This window comes from Eumetopias jubatus, unplaced genomic scaffold (assembly GCF_037043125.1).
Source record: "Eumetopias jubatus isolate StellerSeaLion01/CBP00866 unplaced genomic scaffold, mEumJub1_p1.0 scaffold_8, whole genome shotgun sequence".
NCBI classification, from domain to species: domain Eukaryota; kingdom Metazoa; phylum Chordata; class Mammalia; order Carnivora; family Otariidae; genus Eumetopias; species Eumetopias jubatus.
In genome coordinates this window covers 12,468,021-12,495,523 of record NW_028274814.1, presented here as the reverse complement: position 1 = coordinate 12,495,523, position 27,503 = coordinate 12,468,021, and the positions used below count along the sequence as shown (strand labels likewise).

At 38.4% G+C, this 27,503-nt stretch overlaps 1 protein-coding gene across 1 annotated transcript in view; it reads right to left on the bottom strand.

Annotated features, from left to right (window-relative positions):
• Positions 1–816: 816 nt before the first annotated feature.
• The window catches only part of ARHGAP21 (Rho GTPase activating protein 21), a 132,827-nt gene continuing 106,140 nt past the window's right edge, over positions 817–27,503 (bottom strand). Inside the window, 18 exon segments of the mRNA XM_028114185.2 lie at positions 817–1,669; positions 1,671–3,302; positions 5,901–5,932; positions 7,804–7,909; positions 8,229–8,270; positions 8,465–8,590; positions 11,527–11,616; positions 11,694–11,767; positions 12,428–12,506; positions 12,608–12,763; positions 13,536–13,678; positions 14,530–14,666; positions 14,747–14,811; positions 16,764–17,048; positions 18,189–18,314; positions 21,058–21,094; positions 24,214–24,316; positions 24,457–24,624. Coding sequence (XP_027969986.1) covers positions 1,604–1,669; positions 1,671–3,302; positions 5,901–5,932; positions 7,804–7,909; positions 8,229–8,270; positions 8,465–8,590; positions 11,527–11,616; positions 11,694–11,767; positions 12,428–12,506; positions 12,608–12,763; positions 13,536–13,678; positions 14,530–14,666; positions 14,747–14,811; positions 16,764–17,048; positions 18,189–18,314; positions 21,058–21,094; positions 24,214–24,316; positions 24,457–24,624 — 3,467 coding nt within the window. The 3' untranslated portion in view covers positions 817–1,603.

The window sequence follows — 27,503 nt, the reverse complement described above, 5'->3', positions numbered from 1 at the left end:
CCAATAACCCTTATAACAGATACTATCATCATTATTTATACGAAAGACTAAAGTCAGAGAAGTTAAATAATTTGTCCAAGTTTACATACCTAGGAAGTGTCAGTCAGATTCCCAAATGCATGTTCTTTTCACTTACTATCTCCAACAAAAAGTAAACAACACATTATTTTAGCTAGAAAAGCTAAATATTACAAAAAGAAGAAGATAGCAGGAAGGGAAAAATGAAGGGGGGTGAAATCGGAGGGGGGACGAACCATGAGAGACGATGGACTCTGAGAAACAAACTGAGGGTTCCAGAGGGGAGGGGGTGGGGGATGGGTTAGCCTGGTGATGGGTATTAAGGAGGGCACGTTCTGCATGGAGCACTGGGTGTTATACGCAAACAATGAATCTGGAACACTACATCAAAAACTAATGATGTAATGTATGGGGATTAACGTTAACATAATAAAAAAAAAGAAAAGCTAAAAATTATTGTGTACAGAAGTGAGGTTAGTCCACTGTAAACATTTATAAGAGATCCCTGCCCAGCCATAGCAAAAAAAAAAAAAAGGAGAGATGGAATACACAAATACGGTAGGCAATTTTTTTTTTTTTTTTTTAAGTAGGCTCCAGGCTCAAACTCACGACCATGAGATCAAGACCTGAGCTGAGATCAAGACTTGAGGGGAGATCAAGAGTTGTACGCTTAACTGACTGAGCCCTCCAGGTGCCCCCAGAGTAGGTAATATTTTTTTTTAAATCAGGACCAATTAAGGCAGTTATAAATGGATAACATTTAAAAATATATTACAGTAAGTCTCAAGCCACGCCAAGTTCACCAAAACAATTTTTATTTCCAGTGTTTAATTGGGTATGCACACAGGCATGACACAGGTTTGGATTCATTAAGTCCTCATGCAGAATTATATTCTTCTCGATAAAGAAGCCAGTTCCATCCAGGTCACTATCTACACACCTATGTTACAACATTTATATCAAATCTGGTATCTGAAGAAAAGATACACATATAATATGTTCATTTAAGTTACGTATTTTACAGAAAGATTAAAAATTCAAGTCACACAAAACTCAAAAACTGTATTAAAAGTTTGAATATAAAACTCAGAGATCCACCTGGAATGACGAGAGAATGCAAGTTCCGTATCCACCTGTGTTAAAACTGGTAAATGTAATGAAATTTGTTACCAATAAAATGCATTCATTTATTCAATGTAAGTTATCTAATTTTAACAATATGGCACCCTAATAACCAAATGGATGTTTATGATGAGGCACTTTTGTTAGTGATGAAACCAAAAGAACAAATTTGCTGCACACTTATGCCAGCTATTTGCTTCAGTAATCTTGGGTATACACTGTGTAGTAAGTTGCAACAAATACCTTGCTCATTTGTGTACAACTATCCAATATATTTTTAAATATATATATATATGTTCTTCTGGCTGTAGTAATGCACTGTAAAGCTATTCCACAGTGCAAAATGATGAAACCAGCCCAAATGAAGGCTGCATAATAACAATTCTGGTACAAGAAAATATTTACAGAGTTACTGGAACGTGTAACAGTAGCTTTTTATTTGCTAGAGTGGACATGCCCCAGTTTAAAGACAGGGATGAAACTGTGCTTTATTGCCTCGGGCTTCAGATAGTTTATGAGGCTGGGCATTATAATGCTGCAGAACTAGCATTTTGGCTCATGTTCTGGAAGCTTTCTCCGTTGACTTGGTCGGGTGACTGTGGTGGTATGGAAAGAAGGGGTCTGGTGGCTGGAGCCAAGGTACCGGGAGAACCGCCCGTGGCGGGCTGAGAAGACCAAGGTGCGTCGGCCGTGGCTCTCTCGATGGTGCCGGTGTTCTCGGGCGCGGGGTCCCCCGTTTCTGCTCTGCTGAGGTCGGAAGCACTGGTGCGTAAGCGCTCCCTGGCAAGCCAGTCGGAGATGGAGAGGTCCTGGGCGGAGCATTTCGGCTTTAGCCGATTCACCGCGGAGAGCTCAGCTTCCCTCTGCCCGCCCTGCTCGTGCGCCTTCCAGAAATTCAGAACGCTGATTTCGGGCGCGTCCCTGTGCCCTCCGAGTGTGTGCCGGCGTTTGATGTTTTTGCGCTTGGCTGCCTCGCCGCTGGCTTTTTGGGTTCCCACGCCGAACATGTCGTCGGCCGGCGCCCGGGGCCTGAGTTTTAACCGATCTGCGATTTTCGTTTTCCAAGTGGGTTCCTGCTTCTCCGCCTCGCTTCTGGTGGGCGTTAGCAGACTCCCAGTGGACTTGCCCTTCTTCATGACGTCGAACACCCTGGTTATGGCGGGGGTCTCCCGGTCGCTCCTGGCGTCCCCCAGACTGCCGCTGTCGGACTTGAAGCGGGCCGACTTCTTCCTGGACAGGGTGTCGCACTCGATCAGCTTGTGGGAACTGAAGGGCTGTCGCCGGCTGTCCAGGCTGGGCGTCAGGCTGCCCTCGGTGCAGCTGACCTCGCTGCCCTCCGAATTGCGGCGGCCCGCCTTCCTGGCTTCTTGCAGCTTCCCTCGGAAGAGCCGGTCTGAGGTCAGCGCCGTGGGGAACACGGGGAAGTCGGTCTCGCTGTCCGTCTCCACCGGCCGGCCCTCGCTGATGAGCTCGCTCCTCTCGTCGTCCGCCTCGTCGCCCCTGCTCTCGGCCACCGAGCGCACGTCGGGGCTGAGCCGGCTGCCGTCCAGGCTGGTCGGGTAGGCGGTGGACGAGGTGGTGGAGTAATCCGACGTGATGGTGCTCACGGCGGCCAAAAACTCGCCGCGCCCAGTCTCTGGACTGGTGCATTTCTGCGTGGAAAACCTGGTCAGGGACGCCTGCGAGGAAGTGCTAAGCAAAGTGCCAGAGTCGGAGCCGGTCTCTTCGAAGTGGGAGGACTTGGGGGTCGCGGGCGACCCAGGGCTCTCTCTCAGCGCAGGGAAGCGACAGCTCAGTGTTGGTGACCGCCTGTGTTTCGCCCTGTGCGGCGGGGAGGGCGCTTCCGACGGGGCGCTCTCCTTTCGGGGCGGGGTCTTCTCGTCTTTCGGGGCACCGGGGTCCTTCTTGGCATTGTTTTCTTTGGAAATGGTGATCCTTTGTTTTCTGCACAACGTCTCACTCTCTTTTGTGGATTCTTCTTTAATGTCATTGTGACTCTGTTCTGTGTTTTCTTTCTTAAAAAATACATTGTCCAATTCGTCCTCTGAGCTGCTGGGTTGGGCCTTTTCTTTTGGCTTTTTCCTTTTGCGACTGGCGGCTGCAAAGATGGAGGACACAAGCAGTTCCCTGCTATACTGATCTTTTCCAGATCCCCAAGAACCCTGAGAGAAATTAGAGAAATGAGACTGTGAACACAAGGACATTACTGAGTTCCTCTTCTGAAAAGGTGCTCCCCCAAACATTTCTTACTGCGTTAACTCTACTAAAGCTCTAGAAGCACGGACAGAACATAGTTTTTTATACCTCCTTGTAACCTGTTCACGAGGTAAATTATTTCCACTTAACTACTTCCGTTTCTTGGCAGCTGGTGGTACCTAGCTGCTATGTCACGGCTCATACACATCTGTTTCTCCGAAACATATTTTGTGCTTAGAGCTGTCTAGCGCTTCTATTGTTGTTAATTTCCCTGCATCTACTGACTTCCCCTGCCTCTGTGATGCTCCACATTCTTCAGGTTCCTTAATCTGGAACACAGGTTTAAGAGTTAATATCCTGACACAGCTGAGTATAATACCCGGACATAGGTTACTATAATTTTATGACTGACTTCAACTTTCTAATTACGGACACCGAATGATACACATAATTGTATCAGATAAACTCACTAAGGAACTCTCTGGTTTTCCATTAGTTCAGCCAGACTGGATCTTCAGACTTGCCTTAGGCAAATCAGGTTGGTAATGGGTCATTTATCTCAAGGTAACAACAAAATCAGAAAATTCAAAGAACGTAAGGTCAATTAAATATCTTAAATCCTTACCACAGAAGCACTATCATTGATAAAGTTGTAGTGCAGTCTACTGGCTTCGTTATGCATAATAGGTTCTTGATCACAACTATTTAATTAGTTTGCTCATGATGCCTATCTGCTAAGTGAATGGTGGTGGTAGGAGTCAATAACCACTTGCTGGTTAACCACAGACAAGCAGGAAGTCAGGAAGTATGCTGAGTAATAGAAGCAGAAAGTAGATTTCTCTACGGTCATAAACATCCTAGACAAACTAAAACTACTATATTGAAGTCTTGAAAAAGTAAAAATTTATGCTGTTGTAGTAAACAGGATTCACCAAAATGAAATTGCAGATTAACAGAACTTTGTTTCTACAAGCAGGAAAGGATTTCCTGATTATCCAGTACACTGCTAATTGGTTATCACATTTTAACACCTTCTGCTGAAGACAGACTAAGACATATTAAGAAATACGCATCTAATAAGAGGGTAGGAGGAAATTTCAAACAGGTCTGAAATCTCAACTCCAAATCGAAATCGAAATCTGGAATCTTCTGATGCAAAAAAAAAAAAAAAGAAAGAAAGAAAAGGAAACTGTCCCAGATTAAAGCAGCCCTGAAGAAAAATGACAATAAAATGTAGGGAATGATACTTAATTTCATCCTGTATAGGAAAATAAAAAACAATTTACATTTACATTATTGGGACAATTGGGGAAATTTGTGTAAAAACTCCATTACAAATAGTAATGTTCTGTACTCATGTTAAATACCTGGGTATGATAATTATACTGTGATTATACAGAATGCCCTGTTCTGAAAACCGCTACTTAACCAGACATTAGGGCGGCAAGAGGAAACAGAAAGAAAATGTCAAATCAGGTGAATTTTTACTGTGACATCTATAGTGACAAATATACTGTATTTATGAAAACGGCGCCCAAACTCAATGTATGCATGCTGAAGCAGTTAAGAGTAAAGTGTTACCATGTCTATAAGTAATTCTCAAATAGTCAACCCCCCAAAATTATATATATCAAGATTTACCAAATGATGAATCTAAGGCAAAAGGTTTGGGTGTTAACTCTTATTCTTGTAACTTTTCTCTAGGTTTAAAATTTTTCAAAATAAAAAGCTGGGGCAAAAAGCCAGTAAAAATCACAAGGTAAGTGATAATGAACGATATGGTATGATTGGAATATTTTCTAAAATTTCCTGCAAGAATTATAATTTAATCATATACAACCTCATTATGATATTTAAGCATGATATATATGTCTCATTTCCAAACAGAATGAAGTTGTAAGAAATTTATTGACAATTCTAGCTGCTACTGTCTCAGCAGATCAAAGTTTGGACAAATTGGATTAATAAACTTTCTAAGAGTAAGAACTTCTCAGAACTACTCAAAACGTGTAATTGGTAGTGTCAACGGAATACAAATTATGTAAAAATACTGATTTTCCTGAAAAGAAGGCAAGAATATATATTTTCATTGTAGTGGTAATGAAATCTATACTACTATTGAAATATTTACAGGTGAAGTATGATGCTTGGGATTTGTTTCAAGGTAGTCCAGGGGGAGGGAACTGAGGTGAAGTGTACATGAAACAAGATGGCCACCCATATATTAACTGTTGAGAATGGATAATGGTTCCATGGAGACTCATATTATACCATTTTCTCTGCTTTTGTATATGTGAGAAAATGTTCTTTCTCCGCTTTTGTATATGTTAGAAAATGTTCATATTTAAGAATGAATAAAGTGTCTACTCCTCTGTATTAGGCTAACTGTGTGGAGAAAAACCCAACATTCCAACTCAGTCTAGAGTTCTACCACAGTCTAAGAAGTCATTTTTCCCTCTCAAAGACTTTGTTGAGAGGGAGGCACCTGTATCCTAATTGTAACAATCAGCCAAAAGGAAACTCCCCCACTGTCAAATAGTTCAGAATTGTGTGAAACAATTTACCTTAGATTTTGTTGAGTCACTAGTAGCTGAATCTGTAAGAAGTTAAATAAAACACGGTCAGTATTAGTCAATCTTTACTGCTTTCAACAAACAATGCAAAACTTATGGAAAAGACAGGCACAGAATGAAATGAGAAAGCAAAACTCAAACAGAACAAGAGAACACAGTGGATAGTCAGAGCTCACAAAGATGCAAGCTGCACCACAGAAAGCCACCGCCATGAAAGGATGCTGTGAATTGTAGGCAGAATCAGCTCAATGAAAGGAATGGCAAAGGAGCCCTGTACTAAACAAAAACAGAAACACTGGTGTTTATCAAGATTTCTAAATATTCAATCTAGCCATAAAGAAGATTGAAGACCTTTTTAAGAATTGTACTATGTACCACATCCTGTATCTGAAACTGATACACAATGTAGAACTTTCAAAGACGGTTGGTTGTCCTAGCTACAAATTGAGACACTCATACTCGGTGTGTTCACGCTGATTTTTGTCAGACTGTCAAACTCAAATTTTATAAGCATATACTTGCATGCATCTGGATGCATTAGGTAACCCTGCTTCCAGGTCACTTTGGTTTTTCAATAATGTTGATCTTTGCGCTTTAGACCCCAGTTTCATATCCGTGCAGGCAGGGATCCTTTTGACTACTTTGGTTAAATTGCTACCAGTTTTGTAGTTATCTATCACAAATGCTATTATGGAAATGGAAAAATGGAGACCATAATTTTCACTGTCTGGCAAAAACTCAGATTATACAATTATAAAGAGGGTAGGAAGGGGCTAGCACTATTCAGGAGAAGACCAATTGTGGAATTTCGTCTTTCAACTTGAGGGAAATGGATTTTCCAAATTAATGAGCTGAGCCCCATGCCACGCCCCTTTGAACACATGGCTAAATGCTTTATGACTTTAAGAACTGGTAGACCATACCATGCTATTTCTCCTCACGGTCTGCTTCAGAAATAACAAGAAACAGCAGAAAAACTTTTAAGAAAGTAGTATTGATCTGTTTACAATAATCTTTAAGAGAAAATTTACACCACAGATCAACCGTGTTTGCATTTACAAGAATCGGGGGTTTCTGCAGACAAGGCAGCTACAGTGTGGACAGCAATCCTCCTTCTTCCTACAGCTCCAGCTGTCCATCAGGGCCACCACAGAATCCACTAGCGACATTACCGTGTGATAGACTCCTCCCACTTCGCCTGCGCAACATCAGTATAGATTTGCCTGTGTCAGTGAGTGCTGAAAAAACCCTTTAGGACTCAAACCAGAACTAGAGACAAAGGGAGAACAGCGTGTGAAACAACATGCTAGATTTAGTGCAACAGTTCGGCAGGAGAAAACAGAAAGAAAATGTCAAATCAGGTCGATTTTTACTGTGACATCTTTAGTGACAAATAATATACTGTATTTATGAAAATGGCGCCCATCAGCAGTTCGACATATTTCACTTGCTGCTCCTAAACAGAACATCGAGCTCAAGAGTAAGAACCACTTATACAGTCTAGATCGTACTTTCTGCCGTCACAGCAACCACATATTCAGTAGCATGTATCTGTTTTACCTTGTGATGACTATTACATGGAAACTGTGAATTAAAAAAAAAAAAAAGAACAAAACAGTGGTTTGCATGCTCATTTCCCTCAGATCTCCATTCTGACAAGCAGTAAAATTCCATGCACTGCTAATGGCATTAGTCACCGGAAGGTAAGATCAATCAGAAAAGGAAGGTTCCGTTTTTTATTAGTAGAAAGGGAAAAAAAAAAAACAAAACAAAAAGGAGGAGGAGAAGAGAAGGAAAAAAATCATAGTGAATCGTTACTTATGGTTGATTCATTCTTTCATGTTACAAGAATTTAGCTTCACCTAGAGATCAATACTGCCCAGGCAAGAGTTACCTGATACATCTCCCGGGGAGACTCCCGTCCTTCCAATGTTGGTGAGTAAATGATCTATGTTCGGCACTGGCTGTGAGTCTACTGTGTTTTCCTCCTGCACTGTTGTCTACGGTTAATAAACAAAGATCTCTTCATCATCTCTTCAAAGACACTGTCTTTAAAATTCAAACATTTAGTAAAAGACACATTTACTGAGTGGAACACAGTTGCTTAACTTCTTACATGGTTTACATGTCATTCATTAACTGCAAAATAAGCATCATACTTGTATTTTCATTCGACCAGAAACTGAGGAGCTATAGACCTGCTTCCGGGGTGCAAAGCAGACAAGAGCACACAAAGCAGGAAGTTGACGCTGTTGGAGCATCAGGAGGTGTGTCCCGAATGAAAACAAGTCAGTACGAAGGCTGACGGACGATACTTACAAGAGGTTCTTCCACACCTTCTTCTGTGAAAAACCAGTCATGCTAAAATTTAAAATAAAAAAAAGGTGAAAAGAGAAACTAAAGGACCCCCTGAATATATCTATCTTTTGGAGGATAATATAGGAAACAAAAAAGTAGTTTTCTTAGAGAAAAAAATTATAACCAAATTCTGTCCTACCAAATACCAGCTACTCACAAAAAAAGCATTTTCTTGGTGAGACGAAGCCTGAACTTACATGCTGGATGAGTGTCTCTACGATCTTGTACTGGTCTGGCATGTGAGTGACCATGTGGGTCATGTTGTCTTCAGATGTTCTCACAAGAGTTGGACCAAAAACTATTGCTAGGTTTCTTGGTTCCATCTGGAACAAAGGATGTTATTGAAAGATATCAGAATTTTTCCTAAGAAAGTAGGCTTAAATTCCCATTGGCGTGTCTGGCATTTTATTTCTGAAAGGTTCTTTTGATGAAAAAGAAATCAAAGAAGAACGGTTGACCGATTGTGCATAAAAAAACTAATGCTTCCTAGCTAGGCTTTCTATTAGCTAATCTACACCTAACATCTTTTTCCCGCTTTAATGACAATGTACCGTGCTTAACTGGCATTCATTTTTTCCATGAAGTCTTTGGTTTCAAGCAATTGATCTGGCTCAAAATGAGTATTGCAAGAGCTGCAGTAACTGACAAAAATATTAAAATCAAAGGGAAAAAACTCACAAAAGACTAGGGCAACCCTCTTCCCCTCAAAAACTAAAACAAAAACAAAAAACAAAAAACAAAAACCCAAAAATAACTAGAAAAAAACACTTAAAGACACGTAACATTTTCCAAATTTGCCCCCATAGTACATCAAAAGTGCTAAGACTTAAAAACCTAATGTCCAGAAATATTCTTTTTTGACCAATTTTTACTTCAATAAAAACTTCCAAAGCTCTTTGCTTATCCTTGTGCCAATCTGAACACCTCGATATATTGGACATTCATTTCCACGGTATTTTGTATTCCTTGTTTAATTACACAATTATCAAAAGTATAGATCCTTTGTGTTCCTTTGTTGTATCTTATAGTGTCTGGTATAATATTTTGAAGTCAGGATTTGATTAAAATGTCAAATAACTTCAACCAACACTGAAAACATACCACAGCGGCGGGGGGGGATCACTGCAGAACTCAAAAAGTCAAACTGGTTTAGGGAACCACACTACTTATACTATTTTGGGGGAGCCATGCACATGCCCACACATATTTTAGGTATGGTGCAAAGTGGAAAATGCACAGATCTCCCATTCTGAAGCAATCTAGTGTGTTAACTATTGTAATACATGAATCATTACCCTGTGCTTACGACAGAGATATATGGAGAAATTGTGATCAAAGTCATTGTATTTTCACAGACAGTTGACCTAGTGGAAAGAAAATGTGACTGCAGGAAGGGCTGACTTGAACTGGGCACACAGGCATGTTTCTTATTCTCCCTCTGGAAGATGGCATCTTATTTCTACATCCACACTGGTAAAAGTGGCTCACAAAATCAAATCCATCTCAAAGTTCTTACGCAAAATTTGTACTAGGTTCTTGTCTACTATGATTTTGTTTAAGTTTGTAGACTAATGATAACACATTATTATTTTTTTTTTTTTTTTAGATTTTATTTATTTATTTGAGAGAGAGAGAATGAAAGATAGAGAGCATGAGATGGAAGAGGGTCAGAGGGAGAAGCAGACTCCCTGCCGAGCAGGGAACCCGATGCGGGACTCGATCCCGGGACTCCAGGATCATGACCTGAGCCGAAGGCAGTCGCTTAACCAACTGAGCCACCCAGGCGCCCAATAACACATTATTATTTAAGTGTATAGAGTTTTTAGCTGGCTCCTACATAAAACTAATAACATAAATAGTGCACCGTTTATTTATTCATTAATTACTTAAGGCAAACTGTATTTTTTGAAAGACGTTCCACAAGTATAGTGGATATATATATATATCCCTTAGCCACTTCCTCAAGAGTCACAGTGTTAGTTCATATGGTAAAGCCACGAAAAAAATTCTACAGTAAAGAACCCCGTTACATGTTGTTTAATTCACCGTTTTCTAAACTAATTAGACCATCAGATGCTATGTCCCCTGTACTGCTAACAACCAGCAAAAGTGATGAACGATGTAATGCACTTTGGGAAATGCTGAAATAATTAGAAAATATTTCAGCTATAACTATATTGAGAATTTTTTGGATCCTACTGAACTTCTGGAAACAGTACAATTAATTGATATAGTTTTTTTTTTTTTTTCCTTTCTTTCTCTCACTCGCTTTTTTTCCTTTTTCCTTTTATGCCCTATCACTGTTGAGGAAATTGAGAATCTAAAGGATATTATAACATTGCTTGTAAACTTCTCAATCTGCAGGTAATAGGGGTTGATCCCGTTCTCATACTCCAGCCTTACTACAGCTATGAGCAACTGTCTTCTGGAACATGGCAGACACTAAACTGACCTCTAAACTGACCTGAATGAATGCATTTTGCTCAACCTTCAGCAGGCATGACCCCTAGCAAAAGGTGCCATCAGTGTTCCTGAGCTTGTGGTACTCTGTTTTTTTTTCTTCTCCAGAAACCAAAATGACTTTGTTTCTATATTTTTAAGTAATGCCCGAGATTTAGAAAATCACTGTTTTGCAACCTCTGAAGATATCACAGGTTTAGGCAACAATCATCAATGACGGGTAAAAATGATATAAAGGTAAGATTATAACATGTCAACCAAACACACACATTTAGACACTGATTTAAACAAACAGGGGTGAAAAGACATATCTTGAAATCAATCAGGAAAAACTGAACATGAACTGAGTAGTAGATAATATTAATGGATAACAAATTTTGGTGTGTTTGACTAAAGTGATGTGATGCTGTTAAACAAACAAGATCTTATCTGCTTAAAACTGAAAAACAAAAAAGAAAATGTCTGTCAGTTTTCCCTGTATACTGTTTGGTACATTTTGATTGTTGTATTGTGCGAAAGTATAGCAAATGTACAGATGAAAAATGAAGTAAAATTTTTTACTTTTCATTTTTCTTGCTGGATAAATGTAAAAGGAAATGTCTTTTAAAAATGGTGGCAAATGATAATATGGGATCTTTTGCTATTAAGAGTGATCTTTAGAGGGGCTCATTGGCCAACAGGGTGTATTTTAGAGCTTTTGTTGAATTATAACTGTTATTTTAACTGACATGAAGCAACAACATGTATCTTTGAAACGGAAGCCCCTAAAACACACCTCTTCAATATGTACTTTACGCACCTTATTTTTTTCTGAATTTTCTGCCACTGTCTTCAGATGAGCAGAAAGGAACTTCAGAGTTTCATAATGATGTTCGGGCAAATCATGAATCTGAAACATATTATTTTCATTATGGATTTAGAGGCTGAATTTCAGTTGCACCTCCAAAAATATAAAATAATACCTACTAGTCTTTTTAATGTTTTCAGACGGTCTAGAGGATCTTCTTTACGATTGGCCTCAATAAAGTCGGCATATTTATCTGACAACAACAATAAGAAGAATAAAACAAGTTTATCTTAAATTGCTTAGGTGAGTTGTGATCGAGATTTCCTTTAAGTTTTGACTTCAAAACCCAATACAAAAACTTAAATGTAGTAATGACCCCAAACGGCCTTTGAAATGTAAGTCTCCAAAACAGCTATCATTTTTAATGACCCTCCAAGCCTTATTATCATCAAATAAAATTCCCTAAAATGTGAGTTCTCTGAGAGTACCGTCCCATATTTATAGTCTCCACTCTCTTTTGTCCCCCAACAACATCAAGAACAGTGTCTTATATAAGTTAAATATTTGGCTTGACTGAAAAAATGTTTTTCTACTAACTGTACTTTATTATGTCTGAACACTTTTGACAGAGAATAATAATATATTTTTAACTTGACAAGCAAACATGGATGAACAGGATAACTTATGTTTTACTGAACCTAAATAATTTTATAAATTCTCATTTTTCATTGAAATTTATTCGGAGGGAAAAAAAATCTGAATGACCAAAAAATAGCCATAATTATGCTTTATAGAGAAGTAACAACTAAACAAAATCTCCTGCATTCTTTGACAAAATATTAATATTCTATGGCTTTCCGACAATGTAATTTTAAACTGTTTCAACTGGTATCTTTTGTGCGAGTTCACTCACCATTTGTGAAAAGAGGCTCAGGGAGTTTTCTGAAGAAGGATTTTAGTAAACTGCTTATCACATTCAAATCTCGCCATTTCTAGGTGTACAAAATAGAAACATGGCATTTTTGTAGTCAATACCACCAAAGGGGGGGGGAACCCACCAATCTGGTATTTGAATAGAAATAAACACACTTACATCATCTTGTATGTCAATATCAGCCATCCCCTTGTTGAGTTCTTCTTGCATACTTGAAATGGCTGCGTTATTTCCAGGAACTCTATAAATACCTGTATACTCAAGACCTCTTTCTTCAACTAATTTGCAACATATGTCAACTATTAATGGAATATACTGCAAAACAAGAAATAAATATTTTATTTAATACAGCACAAATGTTTATATTTGTTAGCAGATATATATTGCAGCTAAGAGGCCCTTTCCATCCAAGAGGAAATACATACATTGCTGCTATTTGATAGAGAGAAAATGCAGAATATAGACATTGCGGAACCAGGAATAGATTAGAAGCAGCAAGAGAGATCTGGGACAGCGGGAGGAGAACAGGTCAAGACAGAGAGAGAAGGGTCCCCAGGGAGATGAACGTCGAAGAGGAAACGAGGCAAGTCTGAAGTAACGAGAAATGTGGGAACAGCACAGGTGAATACAGGGAAATAAAGTCCAAAGGAGAAGAAGGGGAGAGAATAACATCAAGCAACTCATGACACGAATCCTAACATGGACGGTGTACACACGCGCGCGCACACATGCACATTTACATTTATTACACTTTCTTAATCAGGTTCCTGTTCTCATCCTTCTTTTAAGGTGCTAAAAGCAGAAACACACGTGATTTGAAAATGAACTCTTAGCATTTCAGATACATTCCTAATGGATGAATCATTACTCTATCTCAGAGTCAATATGTTAGAAAAAGAGCATTATATATAAAATTATTCAACACACCCTTACGGGTCAGCAATGCTGAGGGAGTGGGCTATGAAGAGAATTATACTCAGCAGATTAATGATACTCTGTGTCATCTGAGGGGCTGTGTCCTCAGGTCCTATAATGCCTACAACTGAACTAATGACCGGAGGGAGTCCGGGCGGCTGGGGTCTCCTACCCGATTGGTATGTGCTGGTGGGCAGTCATCCAGTCTGACACCGAACGTTCCTGTAGCAGTGGGCTTTTTTTCAAATGTCTTTCTCATAATACTTGGAATGCCTTTTCTCCATGTGCCTTTGTCCTTTGGGGGACTGGTATCATCTTTTGATTGTTATGCAAAAAAAAAGACAGAAGAAGAAGAAAATGGAAACAAGCATGTTTATATCATGACTTTAAAAGGCCTTTATCAAGACTGATATACATCAGAGTCCTATACTATAAATGATAGATCCTATATTTATCAAAATACTGTATTATATTCTCTTCCTAATACAGCATTCCTTTTAACCTCCCATATAATTTAATGTAATCAGTTATGCTTTTCTACCGTTTTACAATCTGTACCATGGTTTTCTTTAAAACAGTCAAGAAAATAGGATCAATGTGACATCTTAATAGTGAGATTTTAGCAAAAGGAAACATGATGGTTTTATCTCAAAATAACAGTGCCTCGATCCTCTGCATTAAATTTTAGTGTCTTTTATGTAGATGTATATTCTCCTTCACTTCATCTTTATTGTAAGACAAAGACTCATCTTAAGGGAAAGCCCCATTAGCCTAGACTGGGCCCAAGGTGACCTTTGAGCTAGCGCACGATGGGCTGAGGTCAGCAAAAATGGTACAGAAAAACATGAAATACCTTTCTTTCTTTCTTTTCTTCCTTTCTTTTTTTTTTTAACTTTTTTTACAGAGGGCAAGAGACAGGGTGCGGGGGAGACACAGAGTGGGGAGCGACAGAGGGAAAAGGAGAGAGAGAGCATCTTAAGCAGGCTCCACATGGAGCCCGACATAGGGCTCCATCTCACGACCCTGAGATCATGCATGGCCTGAGCCAAAATCGAATCGGATGCCTAACCAACTGGGCCACCCAGGTGCCCCATGAAATACCTTTAAAATCCCAACTTTAACCCATCATCTTTGTTAAATTTATCCAGGAACACTAACATCAGTACCTTTACTGAGAAGTTTCCTTTCTGACTCTTCCTTGGGAGAGTGTGGACTTTGGGTCTTTGCCTCTGATTTAGCACCAAGCAGAGTTTGCCGAATGCTGAGACTCTGGCGAGGTGTTTTTGGCAACTGTTCTGCTTTGCTGCTGAAAGAAATGAACATTTCTTAACAACTGTGTATTTTACATCCAGAATTAACTTGTAGGCATGGTGGGATTCTCACCTCATCAGACTGTTATATTCTTTTATTCTTCGGCTGATTAGATCCCTGTTAGTCACTCCAGTGTCCTACAGAAGAAACAGGAGGTAAGAATATAAAGTCAGTTTGACACGTAAGTCGGGATCCCTACTTTTTTGAGGCTCTCTATTGTACTGCGCTGCTTAGCTAGGACAGTTCTTATACTCTCAATGGATATGTTTTAAAATCTCTGTTCCCCATCACCATCCAGTATCACTATGCGGGAAATGATCCAAGTGCCCCCCCACCTACTGCCAAAAGAGCTTTCTATTTTTTGTACCCCCACAATCCCTAGAATAGTACCAGCAAGCAGCAGGTGCTCAAACTTCCTGATGTGACATTTTTTATAAACGACTGGGAAGCAGCGGGCCAGTTTTTTTCTTTAATCCCAGAAAGAATGATCAGCATTTCAAAATAATACAGTTGGATAAAAGATGGAAAAATACTGTCAAAATCTGTTAATGATGAATTTATAGGAGTAGTGAGACAGAGGGTCATTTAGTATCAGAAGTGGCACACTTAGATTATCAGAAGAGAAAAAGCTCAAAACTGGGCTTTTCAACCTCAACAGATTAACTTCTATAATGCTATATGGTAAACTCGGATTTCACCATGAAGATTTTTTTTCTACCAGTTCTAATTATACACTGACATGTATCCTCAACTTTTTTTGTTTGTTTCATTTTGATTATAATGAATAATAAAATTTACAAATATAGGCTTTGGAGTTAAACCATTTCGAGTTCAAATACTCTTCCTACTTACCAGGTGAGAGATTAAGATCTAGAGTGAGATCGCAGGCCCCGGTTTAAATCCTAGCCCTGACACTTACCAGCTGTGTGACCGTATGGAAATTACATAACCTCTCTTTGCCACTGTCCTTGTTTGCAAAATGGTGATGACAGTAATAGGACACATTCATATGGTTGCTGAGACTTATTCATGTAAAATTCTTACTTGCCCTGTTTGCTTTGAAGAAATTCAGGTCTGATGCCCTCTTTACAGTGCTGGTTATAGAACAAAGATTGTATTGACATGGATCTGGTGTTAATTTTTTAACCACAAACATGGTAGGGTGTAAACTATCAGAGAAAAAGGCACAGTCATTTTACCTATGACCTAAGTTTTCATAATTTGAATTGGATATAAGTGGAAATGACTATATTAGAGAACATACTTTGCATAACCTTACAGTTAATAGGGGTGTCCCTGTGTCCCGTGAGTTAGGGGAAAAGAATGTTGTGTGCTTTTTTTGCCATACCAATGAGCACAAAAAGTGAGAACAACATGTAAGAAAAACTGTGTTAATGATATGAAAAGATACTCTTGAGCAAAAGCTAGACTTCATCACTGCCAGATGTGCTCTGTCAAGTTTATAATTACATACACTAGAAATACTGCATTATCAATGAAATTCCTGTTGTAAAAAAATATCTTGATATCTGTGAGCCAGAAACTCTCAAGTCCCTAAACATTCCCTATTAAAAAGAAAAACTGGCTTTTCACATGATTTCTGACAATGCAGGTTTTCTGAGAAGCCAGTAACTGTACTACAGCAAGTTCTATTTATGCTCAGCTAAGTGTCTCCATGAAGGAAAATCCTCATACTTGTTATCCCTTTGCATTTACATAGTAATTTGTTTTGATAAATATTTTCACTCTAACTTAAGCCCCACAATAATCCTGTCTTTGAGATAAGGAACCAGATCTGGAATGATTTAATCATAAAGGCAATGACCAGGACTAGTACCTAGGATTTCCTGATCCTGCTTCTGAGAAAATAGGCAAAATATATGAATTATCTATTTTCGTAGTTCAGTAATGTGACTTTCAAATAAGTGAAAATAATATAAAAGAGGTACACCTGAGTTTTCCTTTTGATAAATTTTTCAAGTGGAAACAGCCTATTTTAATTTTTTTCAAATGTATCAGATTTCTTTGTCTTCCTAAGAAAAAAGTGATGAAAGAATCTGGTTTTATCAACATCACTTTGAGCACACACCTCTTCGTTGAGGTTGCTGCTCTCCTGTATGGTCTTGATCCATGCTAGCATGTCATCTCTGTCTTCAGCCTGAAATAGGCATTCACAGTCTGATGTGGTAAGTCGAAACACATTTTTCCTCTTGGTCTCACTGTAAGAGATGTCTATTAAGCACGCATTGACGCTGATAGGCTGCTCTTCTTCAGATGGAGTCATCTGTTCTCTTTTGTCTTTGTACAAGTAAAGCGAATGGCCTCGAAGCACAACGTACATCTGTTTCCACGGCCGAATACTTCCACCAACTCGCTGGGAAACATGAAACAGTTCAGGGATACTTGATGTTTGTCTCATTCTTGGTGACATGATAAACACATCAAGCAACACTGTTAACACACACACGTGTACACCCAGTGGATATAGCGGGTGTCTGCTTCACGATCATATATGTTTGTTAGGAGAGGAATGACAAACACTGGAGCATAAACCGAGCTAGGCAAGGTGTTCCTATCAAAATCAAGGAGGGTGAAATCTCAACTTTAATCTGGTTGGGGAAAAAAATGTATTATTCATGAACAAAGTAGTTAAGATAAACTGAATAAAGTAAGGTAAAAGAAGAGTAGCAAAATTTATAAAATATATAAAAATGCTAAGAGAATAGAAAATAAGAACAAAATCCGTCCGAAAAATCTTCTCAGTGAGAGTAAGGCTTAAGACAAGTCCCAGATCATGCAAATGACAAACAACTACATAAGGAGATCCCAAAAAACAGGTACAAGTCATGAATGAAACTAACAAAATTGATCAACTTTATATGGTCAAGCAACAATATCCATATCCAAGGTGGGTTTTCTTAAAAATTAAACTCTTTTGACAGTATTAAAATTTTTTTATAAATAATCTGCCCAAATATTATAAGAAATTTTATGGCAAAGTTTTTATTGTACTGAAATCTACTTAATGAAGCATATAAATATTGTGATACTCATTTATATAACGCAGTATTTATAAAACAAAGTGAAAGGAGGAAATTATAAAGGCAATTTAAATGAAAAAAACTGGGAAAAGCTAAATTAAAAATTTTAAATTATTAATATGAAGAACTGCCACTCCTAAAGGAAGACTCTGTGAAAATCTATGGCTAAGAAACTATTTAAGAAAAAAAAGCTGAGTTCCTTCTAAATACCTTGATTTCTCCTTTTTGTTGGCAAAATATAAGACTGTATATTCCATTTACAGTTGAATACATAGGACGAAAAAAAATAAAATTATATCAATGATTAGAATTTTTTAAAAAATAATTTTTCCTTCGTGTAGAAAAAGCTATTTAGAAGGGATATTTTCCGTTCTCTCTTCTGGGTAATTTGCCATTTTATCTGTACAGACTTTATGTGCTATTTTGCAGGGGCTGCATTTCATACACCCGCAGCAGCTGAGAAAACGCACTACCTTGCCCTTGTCAGTGATAAGTGGTCGGAAATGGAGCCACCCTTCCTTGGCAGCATCGCTGAAAACCTCTGAGGAAGAATCTTTCCTGGACCCAGAGTCTTCTGACGACTTCTGGCTGTCTGTGATCTACAGAAAAGACCAAGAAAATATAGTAAAACACCAGCTTTTTCCTTTATCAACATTTGCACATTGAAATTGCTTTGCTGAAAAAGACACCTTTAATGTTCCAAATGAAGGGTTATTTTTGAAAAAATACTACCTTTATCAATTACAGGAGAAAAATTTCTGGTCTTATTTATTTTTTTTAAAGTGAGTTGACTACCATCATTTTTTTTAAAAAGTTGTCTGCAGGAATTTTTAATCATTAAAAAATAACAGAAATAGTATAATTTTCTGCTCTCAAGAGCTCATATTTTAGTGAGAAAGACAAATCGGAATAAAAAAGACAAGAAAATGATCAGACTGTGATTAGTACCATTTGGGAAAGGAACAAGGAGACGCAGTTAACAAATGACTTGAGTCGTGGCTAGAAGTTGGGGGCGCTGTGGCAAGGCCTCCTGAAGAAAGAGTATTTAAGATGAAATGTGGAGGAAAAATTTTAAAAGGGGCCATCCACGAAAGGTCAGGAAAAAGAAAAGTTCAGGGAGAATGTATAGCTAATGAATTAAGTATGTTTACCATTATCATTTTATTTTATCCATTTTTTTAAAGATTTTATTTGAGAGGGAGAAAGCATGAGCGAGGGTAGGGACAGGAGGAGAGGGAGAAGCAGGCTCCCCGCGGAGCAGGGAGCCCAACATGGGGCTCAATCCCGGGACCCTGAGATCGTGACCTGAGCCGAAGTCAGATGCTTAACCAACTGAGCCACCCAGGTGCCCCTTACCCATTATAATTTTAAATGTTCACTGTTCAGTGTGAGAGAAACAGCTAATGAATAGATTGTTTAGGGTCTTTTAGGACATGGTAGGATGCCTGTTGGGAAGCGATTAGGTGATGAATCAGGTTCCAGTTCAAAGGTCACTCCGCGAGCGCCTGGGTGGCTCAGTTGTTAAGCGTCTGCCTTCGACTCAGGTCATGATCTCAGGGTCCTGGGATCGAGCCCCGCAATGGGCTCCCTGCTCTGCGGGAAGCCTGCTTCTCCCTCTCCCACTCCCCCTGCTTGTGTTCCCTCTCTTGCTGTCTCTCTCTCTCAAATAAATAAAGCCTTAAAAAAAAAAAAAAAAGTCACTCTGCTTGTCACCTGGAGAACGGATTCTCCAGCGTGAGAAGAGATGTTACTGCAGGAATCCAGGTGAGGCTTGATGATGGCCTGGACTAAAGTTAACTTAAGTGAAGACGGAGGAATGTAGAGCTTCAGGGTGTGTCCTGAAAGTAGAGTGGATAATAGTTGATATGACGGAGGGAGGAAAAAGAAGCCACAAGGCTAATGCCCAAATCTGGGGCCTGAACACCTGGGTGAAGTGAATTTAGTGAGATGGGGAAAACTGGTGGACAAACATGTCTGGGGGCAATCCAGATCTCTTTGGCCATTATCGTGATTGCTTATTAAACACCCACATAAAGACAACAGCCTACGTGAGCTGCAGCTTGGGGAAGAGGCCAATGCCAGCAGTATAAACGTTGGGAGACCCCTGGTTAAGATCATGTTGGCAATGAGCGTAGATAGAGAAGAAAGAGGGTCAGAACCAGTTATAGACATTCCACCATTTTAATTAGGCAGAGGCAGAAATGGAAACCAGCAGAAGAAAATGTTTTAGGAAGGGAATGGGAAATTGTGTTGGAGACTACTGAAAGGTCAAAGAAGTGAAAAATCGAAGACAACCATTAATTTTGGAACCTGAACGTCCCTGGTCACCTTGGTGTGAGCAGTGTCATTCTGGTGTGTGTGGGTTGAGAAAGACGGGATGTGAGGCAGTGGACACTATAGACAATTTTTTCAAGGAGTTTTGCTGTGAAGAGTGGAAGAGAAAGGGGCACCTGGGTGGCTCAGTTGGTTAAGCGACTGCCTTTGGCTCAGGTCATGATCCTGGAGTCCCGGGATCGAGTCCCGCATCGGGCTCCCTGCTCAGCAGTGAGTCTGCTTCTCCCTCGGACCCTCCCCCCTCTCATGCTCTCTCTCTCTATCTCATTCTCTCTCTCAAATCAATAAATAAAATCTTTAAAAAAAAAAAAAGAGTGGAAGAGAAAATAGGCATAGTAAATAGAGGGGGATGTAGATTCAAGGGAGGTTTTTAAAAAATAGTACATAGTGGAATGTGCTTCTGTGATGGTGAATGAGCCACTGGCAAAAGCGATTTTGCAGAGGGGAGAGGGGTCTTGAAAAAGTTAAGTGACAGAATCAAAGAAATGTGGATGTAGGTTTTTCACAGGATCATGTTCCAAGTACAGACACTCACGCTAAGAGTGGAGGGCAGAAACTGGGGGCACAAATGAAGATGGCTGACATTTTTGGAGAATGTAAAACAAGGAAATTCCTGTCTAACAGCCTTTGGTGTATGTTTTCAATGAAGTATGAGGGAGGACTCGATGGGAGAGGACAGGGGTGGACTTCATGGAGAAAGGTGGAGGGGAGGCCTGAAGTAAGAATTCTGAGAGAAAACAAGCATACAACAAATACAGGATTGCTGGGTAGTCAGATTTTTGGCCATAGACCGATGAAGTGAGAAAAATCAGCATTAATGTGTGTAAAGTATTATATACTTTGTGAATGTGTTTAGAAATTAGAAAAGAACACTATTTTCCAAATGTACCTGAAATTGACAGAATATACGATAATAGAAATAATTCCCTATAATGAGCCAAAGTAATAATCTAAGGTAAATAGAAACATTTATCATTTGCTGATACTTAAAAAATACTGAATACCAACCTTGATTCCTTTCAGGCTAGAGACGTGCTTGAAGGACCTGTTGGCAAGAAGTATGTAAATATTTGCAATAAGTGTGTAACACACCTTAAAGAAGTAAAAACAATTTGAACATTACAAGTAACCTGTCAATGATAAGCTGACATTTCACCATTACCATGTTAAATGTTCACTGTGCCATGCAAATGAGAAAAACAGCTAACTGTGCAAGTACTTAAAGTTTTGATTCCACGATCAAAGCTTCCTTAGTGGATCTGGTAAATTTAAACTGTCTCTGCATGAAGTGTCAGATTTTATCCTTCCTTTTAGATGAAAGAAAAAACTACTCAGGCTAAACATGGAGCTTTAGAATAAATGATTCGTTAACCATAGTTGCAATGCTCTACTAAAGGGCTTCCACAATATTAATAACGATGGACAATGCTGCAGGGAGAGCGTAGTGAGGGCCAGTCTGGGCCCACCACTCCTCCTGCCAACCACATTTGGGATGCTTTGGTGTGAGACCAGCTGCTGCCACTGAAAAGGCTTAGGGCTTCTGAACATAGGTTCGCTTTAACTATTCAAAACAATTTAACTGTAGGGGACAAAGATTTATTTTTTTAATTCAAAATTCAATTTAAGGAATTTAGGATTGCAAGATGAGACTGAGGATGGCACTGCCCTCCCCTTTCAAACCACCCCAAACAAGATAGCCAGAAACAGATATGCAAACTCCATCTCCAGCACTATCAGGAGACACCTGTAACTCTGAACAGCAATGGATGCACGTACATGAAGACGGGTGGTTAAATGCGGTGAAGGAAAGGATGGATACAGAAAGATGGGACACCGCTCATTGCACATCTCTAGACAAAACTGCAGTGCACTGCCCTCTGAAGATCAAAACTTTCCCGTTTGGAACATTGGGAAACACGGTGCCAGAGCTGGGGACAGGAGCCTCGCTCAGCACCACGTCTATCAGGGAGTATAAAAACGAAGGAGGAAACACAGTCATCTTTGCAGGAAGCAGTGTGCAGTTGGTGCAGGGTGAAATAGACTCTGAAATGCAGCAGTTATGATATCTTTTTAGTGAGGAAGAAGTAAAGGCTAAAAGAGCTCACAAATTCAACACTGCATCATCAGAACAATTCCTGCTAGTCTGGACCACTGCCGTGGACACACCCCACACAAACTTCCCCCATGTAGCTGGTCCAGGAAGAACTGCTATTATTGGACTATAAATAATCATTGAATGGAAGCTTCAGAGAATCTATACAAAAATACTGATTAAAAAAAGACAAATTGTTCTCTGAAGGTTCAAAATCATAAAATGTCAATGTTCCTTAATTGTATAAATTAAAACACTGTGTCACTAACACTATCCATAAAAATTTAAGAACTAGAAAACTGACTTTAAAAGTTGAAGTAGTGAAATAAACAGAAATAGCCAGGAGAATTTAGAAAAAACATAAAGTAATGAGAGAATGGTCCCATCGATAATAAAAACATTATAAAACCACTACAATGAACAGAATCTGGTGTACATGAGTAGACAGATAAATCAACTGAACAGAATGGAGGCTAAAAATAAAACTAAATATATTTAATAATTTAGTATATAAAAAAGATGAAATATCAGTGGGAAAAATATAACATTCAATAGATGCTTTGGGGACAACTGAGAGACATTGGAAAATACAAAGCTGGCCCTTTATCTCACTAATTGGAATAAAATAAACTCCAGATGAATCAAAGTTGTAAACACACACACACACAAAAGACAAAGAAAACCATAACATTGAGAGGGAAACACAGAAGACTTTTGTAATTCTGGATGAAAGGCTTTTTCAGTATGACTCAAAATCTGAGGCCGTTTAAAAAAATATCCTAAATTTAACTGCAAAGAAAAAGTTTATTTTTGCACAGTTTAAAAAAAAAGTAGGAAAATCCAGTGAAAAATACTGAATTGGGAAAAGACTTGCAACACTTATCTCAGAAAAGAGCTAGTTTCCTAAAGAGCCCCCAGAAGTCAGTAAGGAAGAGCAGTAGGGAGATGGGCAGAAGATATGAATAAGCAGTTCACAGGAAAATATAAATACCTCTTAAATATATATGAAACGATATTCAATTAATAAGATATTTTCAAAAAAAAAAAAATCCCCACAATGTGATACCATTAGATTTACAAAAATTCAAATGTTAAATAACATGCTGGGCCGGTGAGGGGCAGAGACTTCTGTGCATTGTTGGTGGGAATGTGATTTGGTATAAGCTTTATGGAGAGTGGCAAACAATGTGTATTAAATAAAAAATACACACTCCCTTGATGTAACAATCCTTCTTCCAGCCATACTCACTTATATACTAAATGGACTATGTACAAATATAATCACTGAAGTATTGTTTGCAGTGCATAAGATTCAATCACCCTAAATGTCTACTTATAGACTATAGAATGACAGATATATTTTGGTACAACTATTCAGTGGAAAATGAAACAAGCATGAAAAAGCTGAGCCAGGAATACACACACTGGATGATCTCCATGATCAGTGTGCACAGCATCTATCATTTATTTATAAAAATAATTAGAATATGTACACATATTCTGTACATAAGGCTACCTAAAACGTGTACATGTGATTTTATGCAGAGAGTAGCTAGAAAACTAACAAAGTTATATGTTTGAGAAGAGACCTTGGTGGCCAGAAGCTTCCAGTAGCAGTCATTGTTTAATACACATATTTTTTGCATTATGTTTATGTGTTACTGATTTTTAAATACTAATTTTAAAAAATTCACCTGAATATATTATGGAATAACAACTTTATTTTTTATTTGCATTTCTAATATGAAGTTAAAAGTATAAAAGAAATCATTAAAATTCAGTCTTTATATGTCAAAGTCATGCTGAGCACCCACAAACAAATATTTAAAATGATATGCTCGAGGGGCACCTGGGTGGCTCAGTCGTTCAGCATCTGCTTTCAGCTCAGGTCATGATCTCAGGGTCCTGGGCTCGAGCCCCATATTGGGCTCCCTGCTCCGCGGGGAGCCTGCTTCTCCCTCTCCCACTCCCCCTGCTTGTGTTCCCTCTCTCGCTGTGTCTCTCTCTGTCAAATAAATAAAATCTTTAAAAATAAATAAATAAATAAATGAAATGATATGCTCGAGACTTACAATTTCCCATCTTCCCGGTAATCATCGAGACCCTCATCATAGGATTTTGATCTTTCGGTCTTCGAGCTGGGCTGGGCATCCAGGCTGGGAGGTCCCACAGATTCTGTAATTAAAAGCCAACATGTAGACCTTTGCGAGTGGTTTCCAGATCGTTTTCATAGGAAGGAGATCCCAGTGTGTCACAGCGTTCTAAGTGGAAAACTGAGAGAGAGATGGTTTGCACAGCCACTCACGAGAACGTACCCTGGTCATGGGAGAGCTGGCGGCGAATTAAAGGAGCCGACGTGGTGAGGCTGGGTGGGACCATTGCAATGGAGGGTGCCTGGGGCACCTGGGGGGTGGAGGCTGAGATGACAGCAGAAGCAGGGATGTGTGCAAGGTCATGATCAATGCTGGGGCTCGTTGGTTCATCTAGAAAATAAAATGAAAATAAATGTTGGTGGTGCGCCTGGTGGCTCAGTCGATGGAGCACGTGACTCTTGATCTCGGGGTTGTGAGTTCAAGCCCCACAGTGGGGTTAGAGCTTATTTAAAAAAAAAAAAAAAATTAAGAAAAAGAAAAACAAATCAGAATGCCAAATGACCTAATTACTAATAATCAATATTCATTATTTAAAAAAAAAGATACAGATTTTAACACTTAGCCACTAAAGCACCAATAAATAACATAGTTGTCTGTTAAAAATCTTATACAGTTATTACTCTCGTAAATTCCAAATAATTCTGAGAATGTGGTCCAAGAAATTAAGTTGCTTCTTTACCAACAATTAATAACTTCACTAACAGATAATCAAGATACCAAAGTTACAGGTATTCAGAACCTAAAGCTATAAAAGCAGAACAATAATCACCCTAAAAGAATTACTTTCCCAATTGTAAATGTCTTCATTTCAGAAAGCTAAGCAAGGTGACTGGGAGAAATAAATGGCTATTGTTTAAGCCACCCGGTCTGCGGTATTCAGTGGCCCAAATGGACTGAGACAACCACTGGTAGTTTGGAATACATGCCCTCTTCCCCAAGCAAATGTCAGCCCTCACCCAGAGGAGAAATCCCCACTTGCCCCCTCGAGCAGATGCCCTGGTACCCCTGTAGAAATATAGATGTTTTAGATGTTATGAATTTTAAGCTTCTCAAAAGCCTGTCACAATCTGTCAAGAGCAGAAATGCCATATGCATGCATACGTAATAACACTAGCTAACATATGTACAGAGCTTAGTAGGTACCAGCACTGTTCTAAATACTTTAAACATATTTTTCATTTAATCCGTAAGAAATCCTATGAAGTAAGTACTATTTTACAGATGGAGAAGCCAAAACAGACTGGTTAAGTAACTTGTGTAAAGTTACCAAGCCACAGGGACAGAATGTGGACCCAGAGAGTCTGATACCAGAATTTTTGCTTTAGAAGTATAAATTATATTTGTTTTCCAAACTGGTGAGTAATAGCTCTGTTCAAAATTCTTACTCTTATAAAAAACATCAATGGTCTAAATTCTAATATTCTAGGCGAGGAGACTATAATTTAATAGAATACCAGAACTATATTCCCTAAAATCAAATGCCCTACGTCTTAGAAAATCATAACAAAGCCCTTTATAAAGAATATACTATAATGATGAAACAGGCTTTTGATTTCTTGATTTAAAAGATTAAACTATTTTAATTTTGACCAAATTCTAAGAATGCTCTATCATTTTAATGGTTAGCATTTTCATCAAGATGACTAATAATAGTCATTGTTAGTTCATCAAGATAACAAAGCTACAACATTTATAGCTAAAATCTGTAAATTCTGATATATTTTAAGCTTATTTTATGTTTTTACAAAGTTTTTAAAAGCAGCTCTTTATATTTTAGCACTAGAAAACATTTTTAAAATTTCTCTATGAATCAAGTTTACTAAGTATATGACAATTAAATATCCTATGTTGGTGAGCATGCAATTACTCCTTTTTTCAAAAGAAGATAATTTTTAGTCAACTGAATAAGGATAAAAATTTAATTTTATTAAAGATTATAATATTCTTTAAAACTGTCGTTATGATGTAAACTACCACAAATTAACCAACTTTTTCAAATGATACATGTGTATGAAGTAAGTTGGGTCTTCTGGGGTCGGCGTGGGCCACCAAACTGTTATGAATTCAGATGCATGGTTATGAATATGAAAATACTGTATTCTTTAGAAATCATCTGGTGTATGCAGTACTGAGAGTATTAACGCAGGAAGAAATTTCCGTACAGAAAACATTCCCAACAGTGGTGGGTAATACTTGTGTCAAAGAGTGCTTAGGAGATGCCCTGGGAGAAACCTTTCAAGACAATTTTAGGCCTTGCAAAGTAATTTGAAACATTTCTACATTTATTTATTTAAAATTAAATATCACCGAGTGAAATTCACAATGTTCATGGATTAAATATTAAACAAACTTTCAAAGGTAATTTTTTCTTATGACTCTGGACTTCCTAGAGGTATGCATTCAATCTCTTTTGACTTACTACATTTTGGAGGAAATTTCTGTATTACACTGGGTTGAAATAATCTCTGCTTTAAGCCTATGTGTGCAAAAAGGGCTGGAATAGACACCCACCTGCTCCAGTAAGCAAGGGTGAATGGAGAGGCCTGGGTGGGAGGCTAGTACCCTGTGCTCACACACTTCAGTCCTGTTGCACTCTTTAGAATAAATATATTTACTACTATGTTAAAGAGAGACAAGGAAAAGCTATACTTTTTAAAATACAAAGAATTACACTACCTCACATTTATGTAGATACTTTAATAAAACCAATTCTTCATTCCCTATAAAAATGTGAGAAATTTTTTATTGTCTTAAAAATACCATTGTTGTTGTAATATTAGTAGGAATTTTAAAACCCTAATTTTAACATATGCTTTCATTATTACCAATATGTAGATTATGTACAAACAAGAATAATTCAGGCATATCTCATTTTCCACTCTAAGAAAATGTGTACTATCTAGTTGTCCAAAGAGAAAACCAGTGTGCTGTCAGATTTTCAACGAATTTCTATATTTTTAATAATCAAACTTAAATACTCTGCCAGATGAAAATAACCAATCATCTTTGTCTGAGGCATGTCACATACTACATTAAGATGTTAAGTTATGCATGCAGAACACATTTATGAACTATCAAGGCTGTAGACTTGCTATTATCATGTGGCATAATCCCTCATGGTAAACTGAACTACATAATCAAAGGGCTGACTGAACATTTGAGGCCTTAATTTACTTTAGTCACTAAAAGCCCCATAGCTCTTCACAATA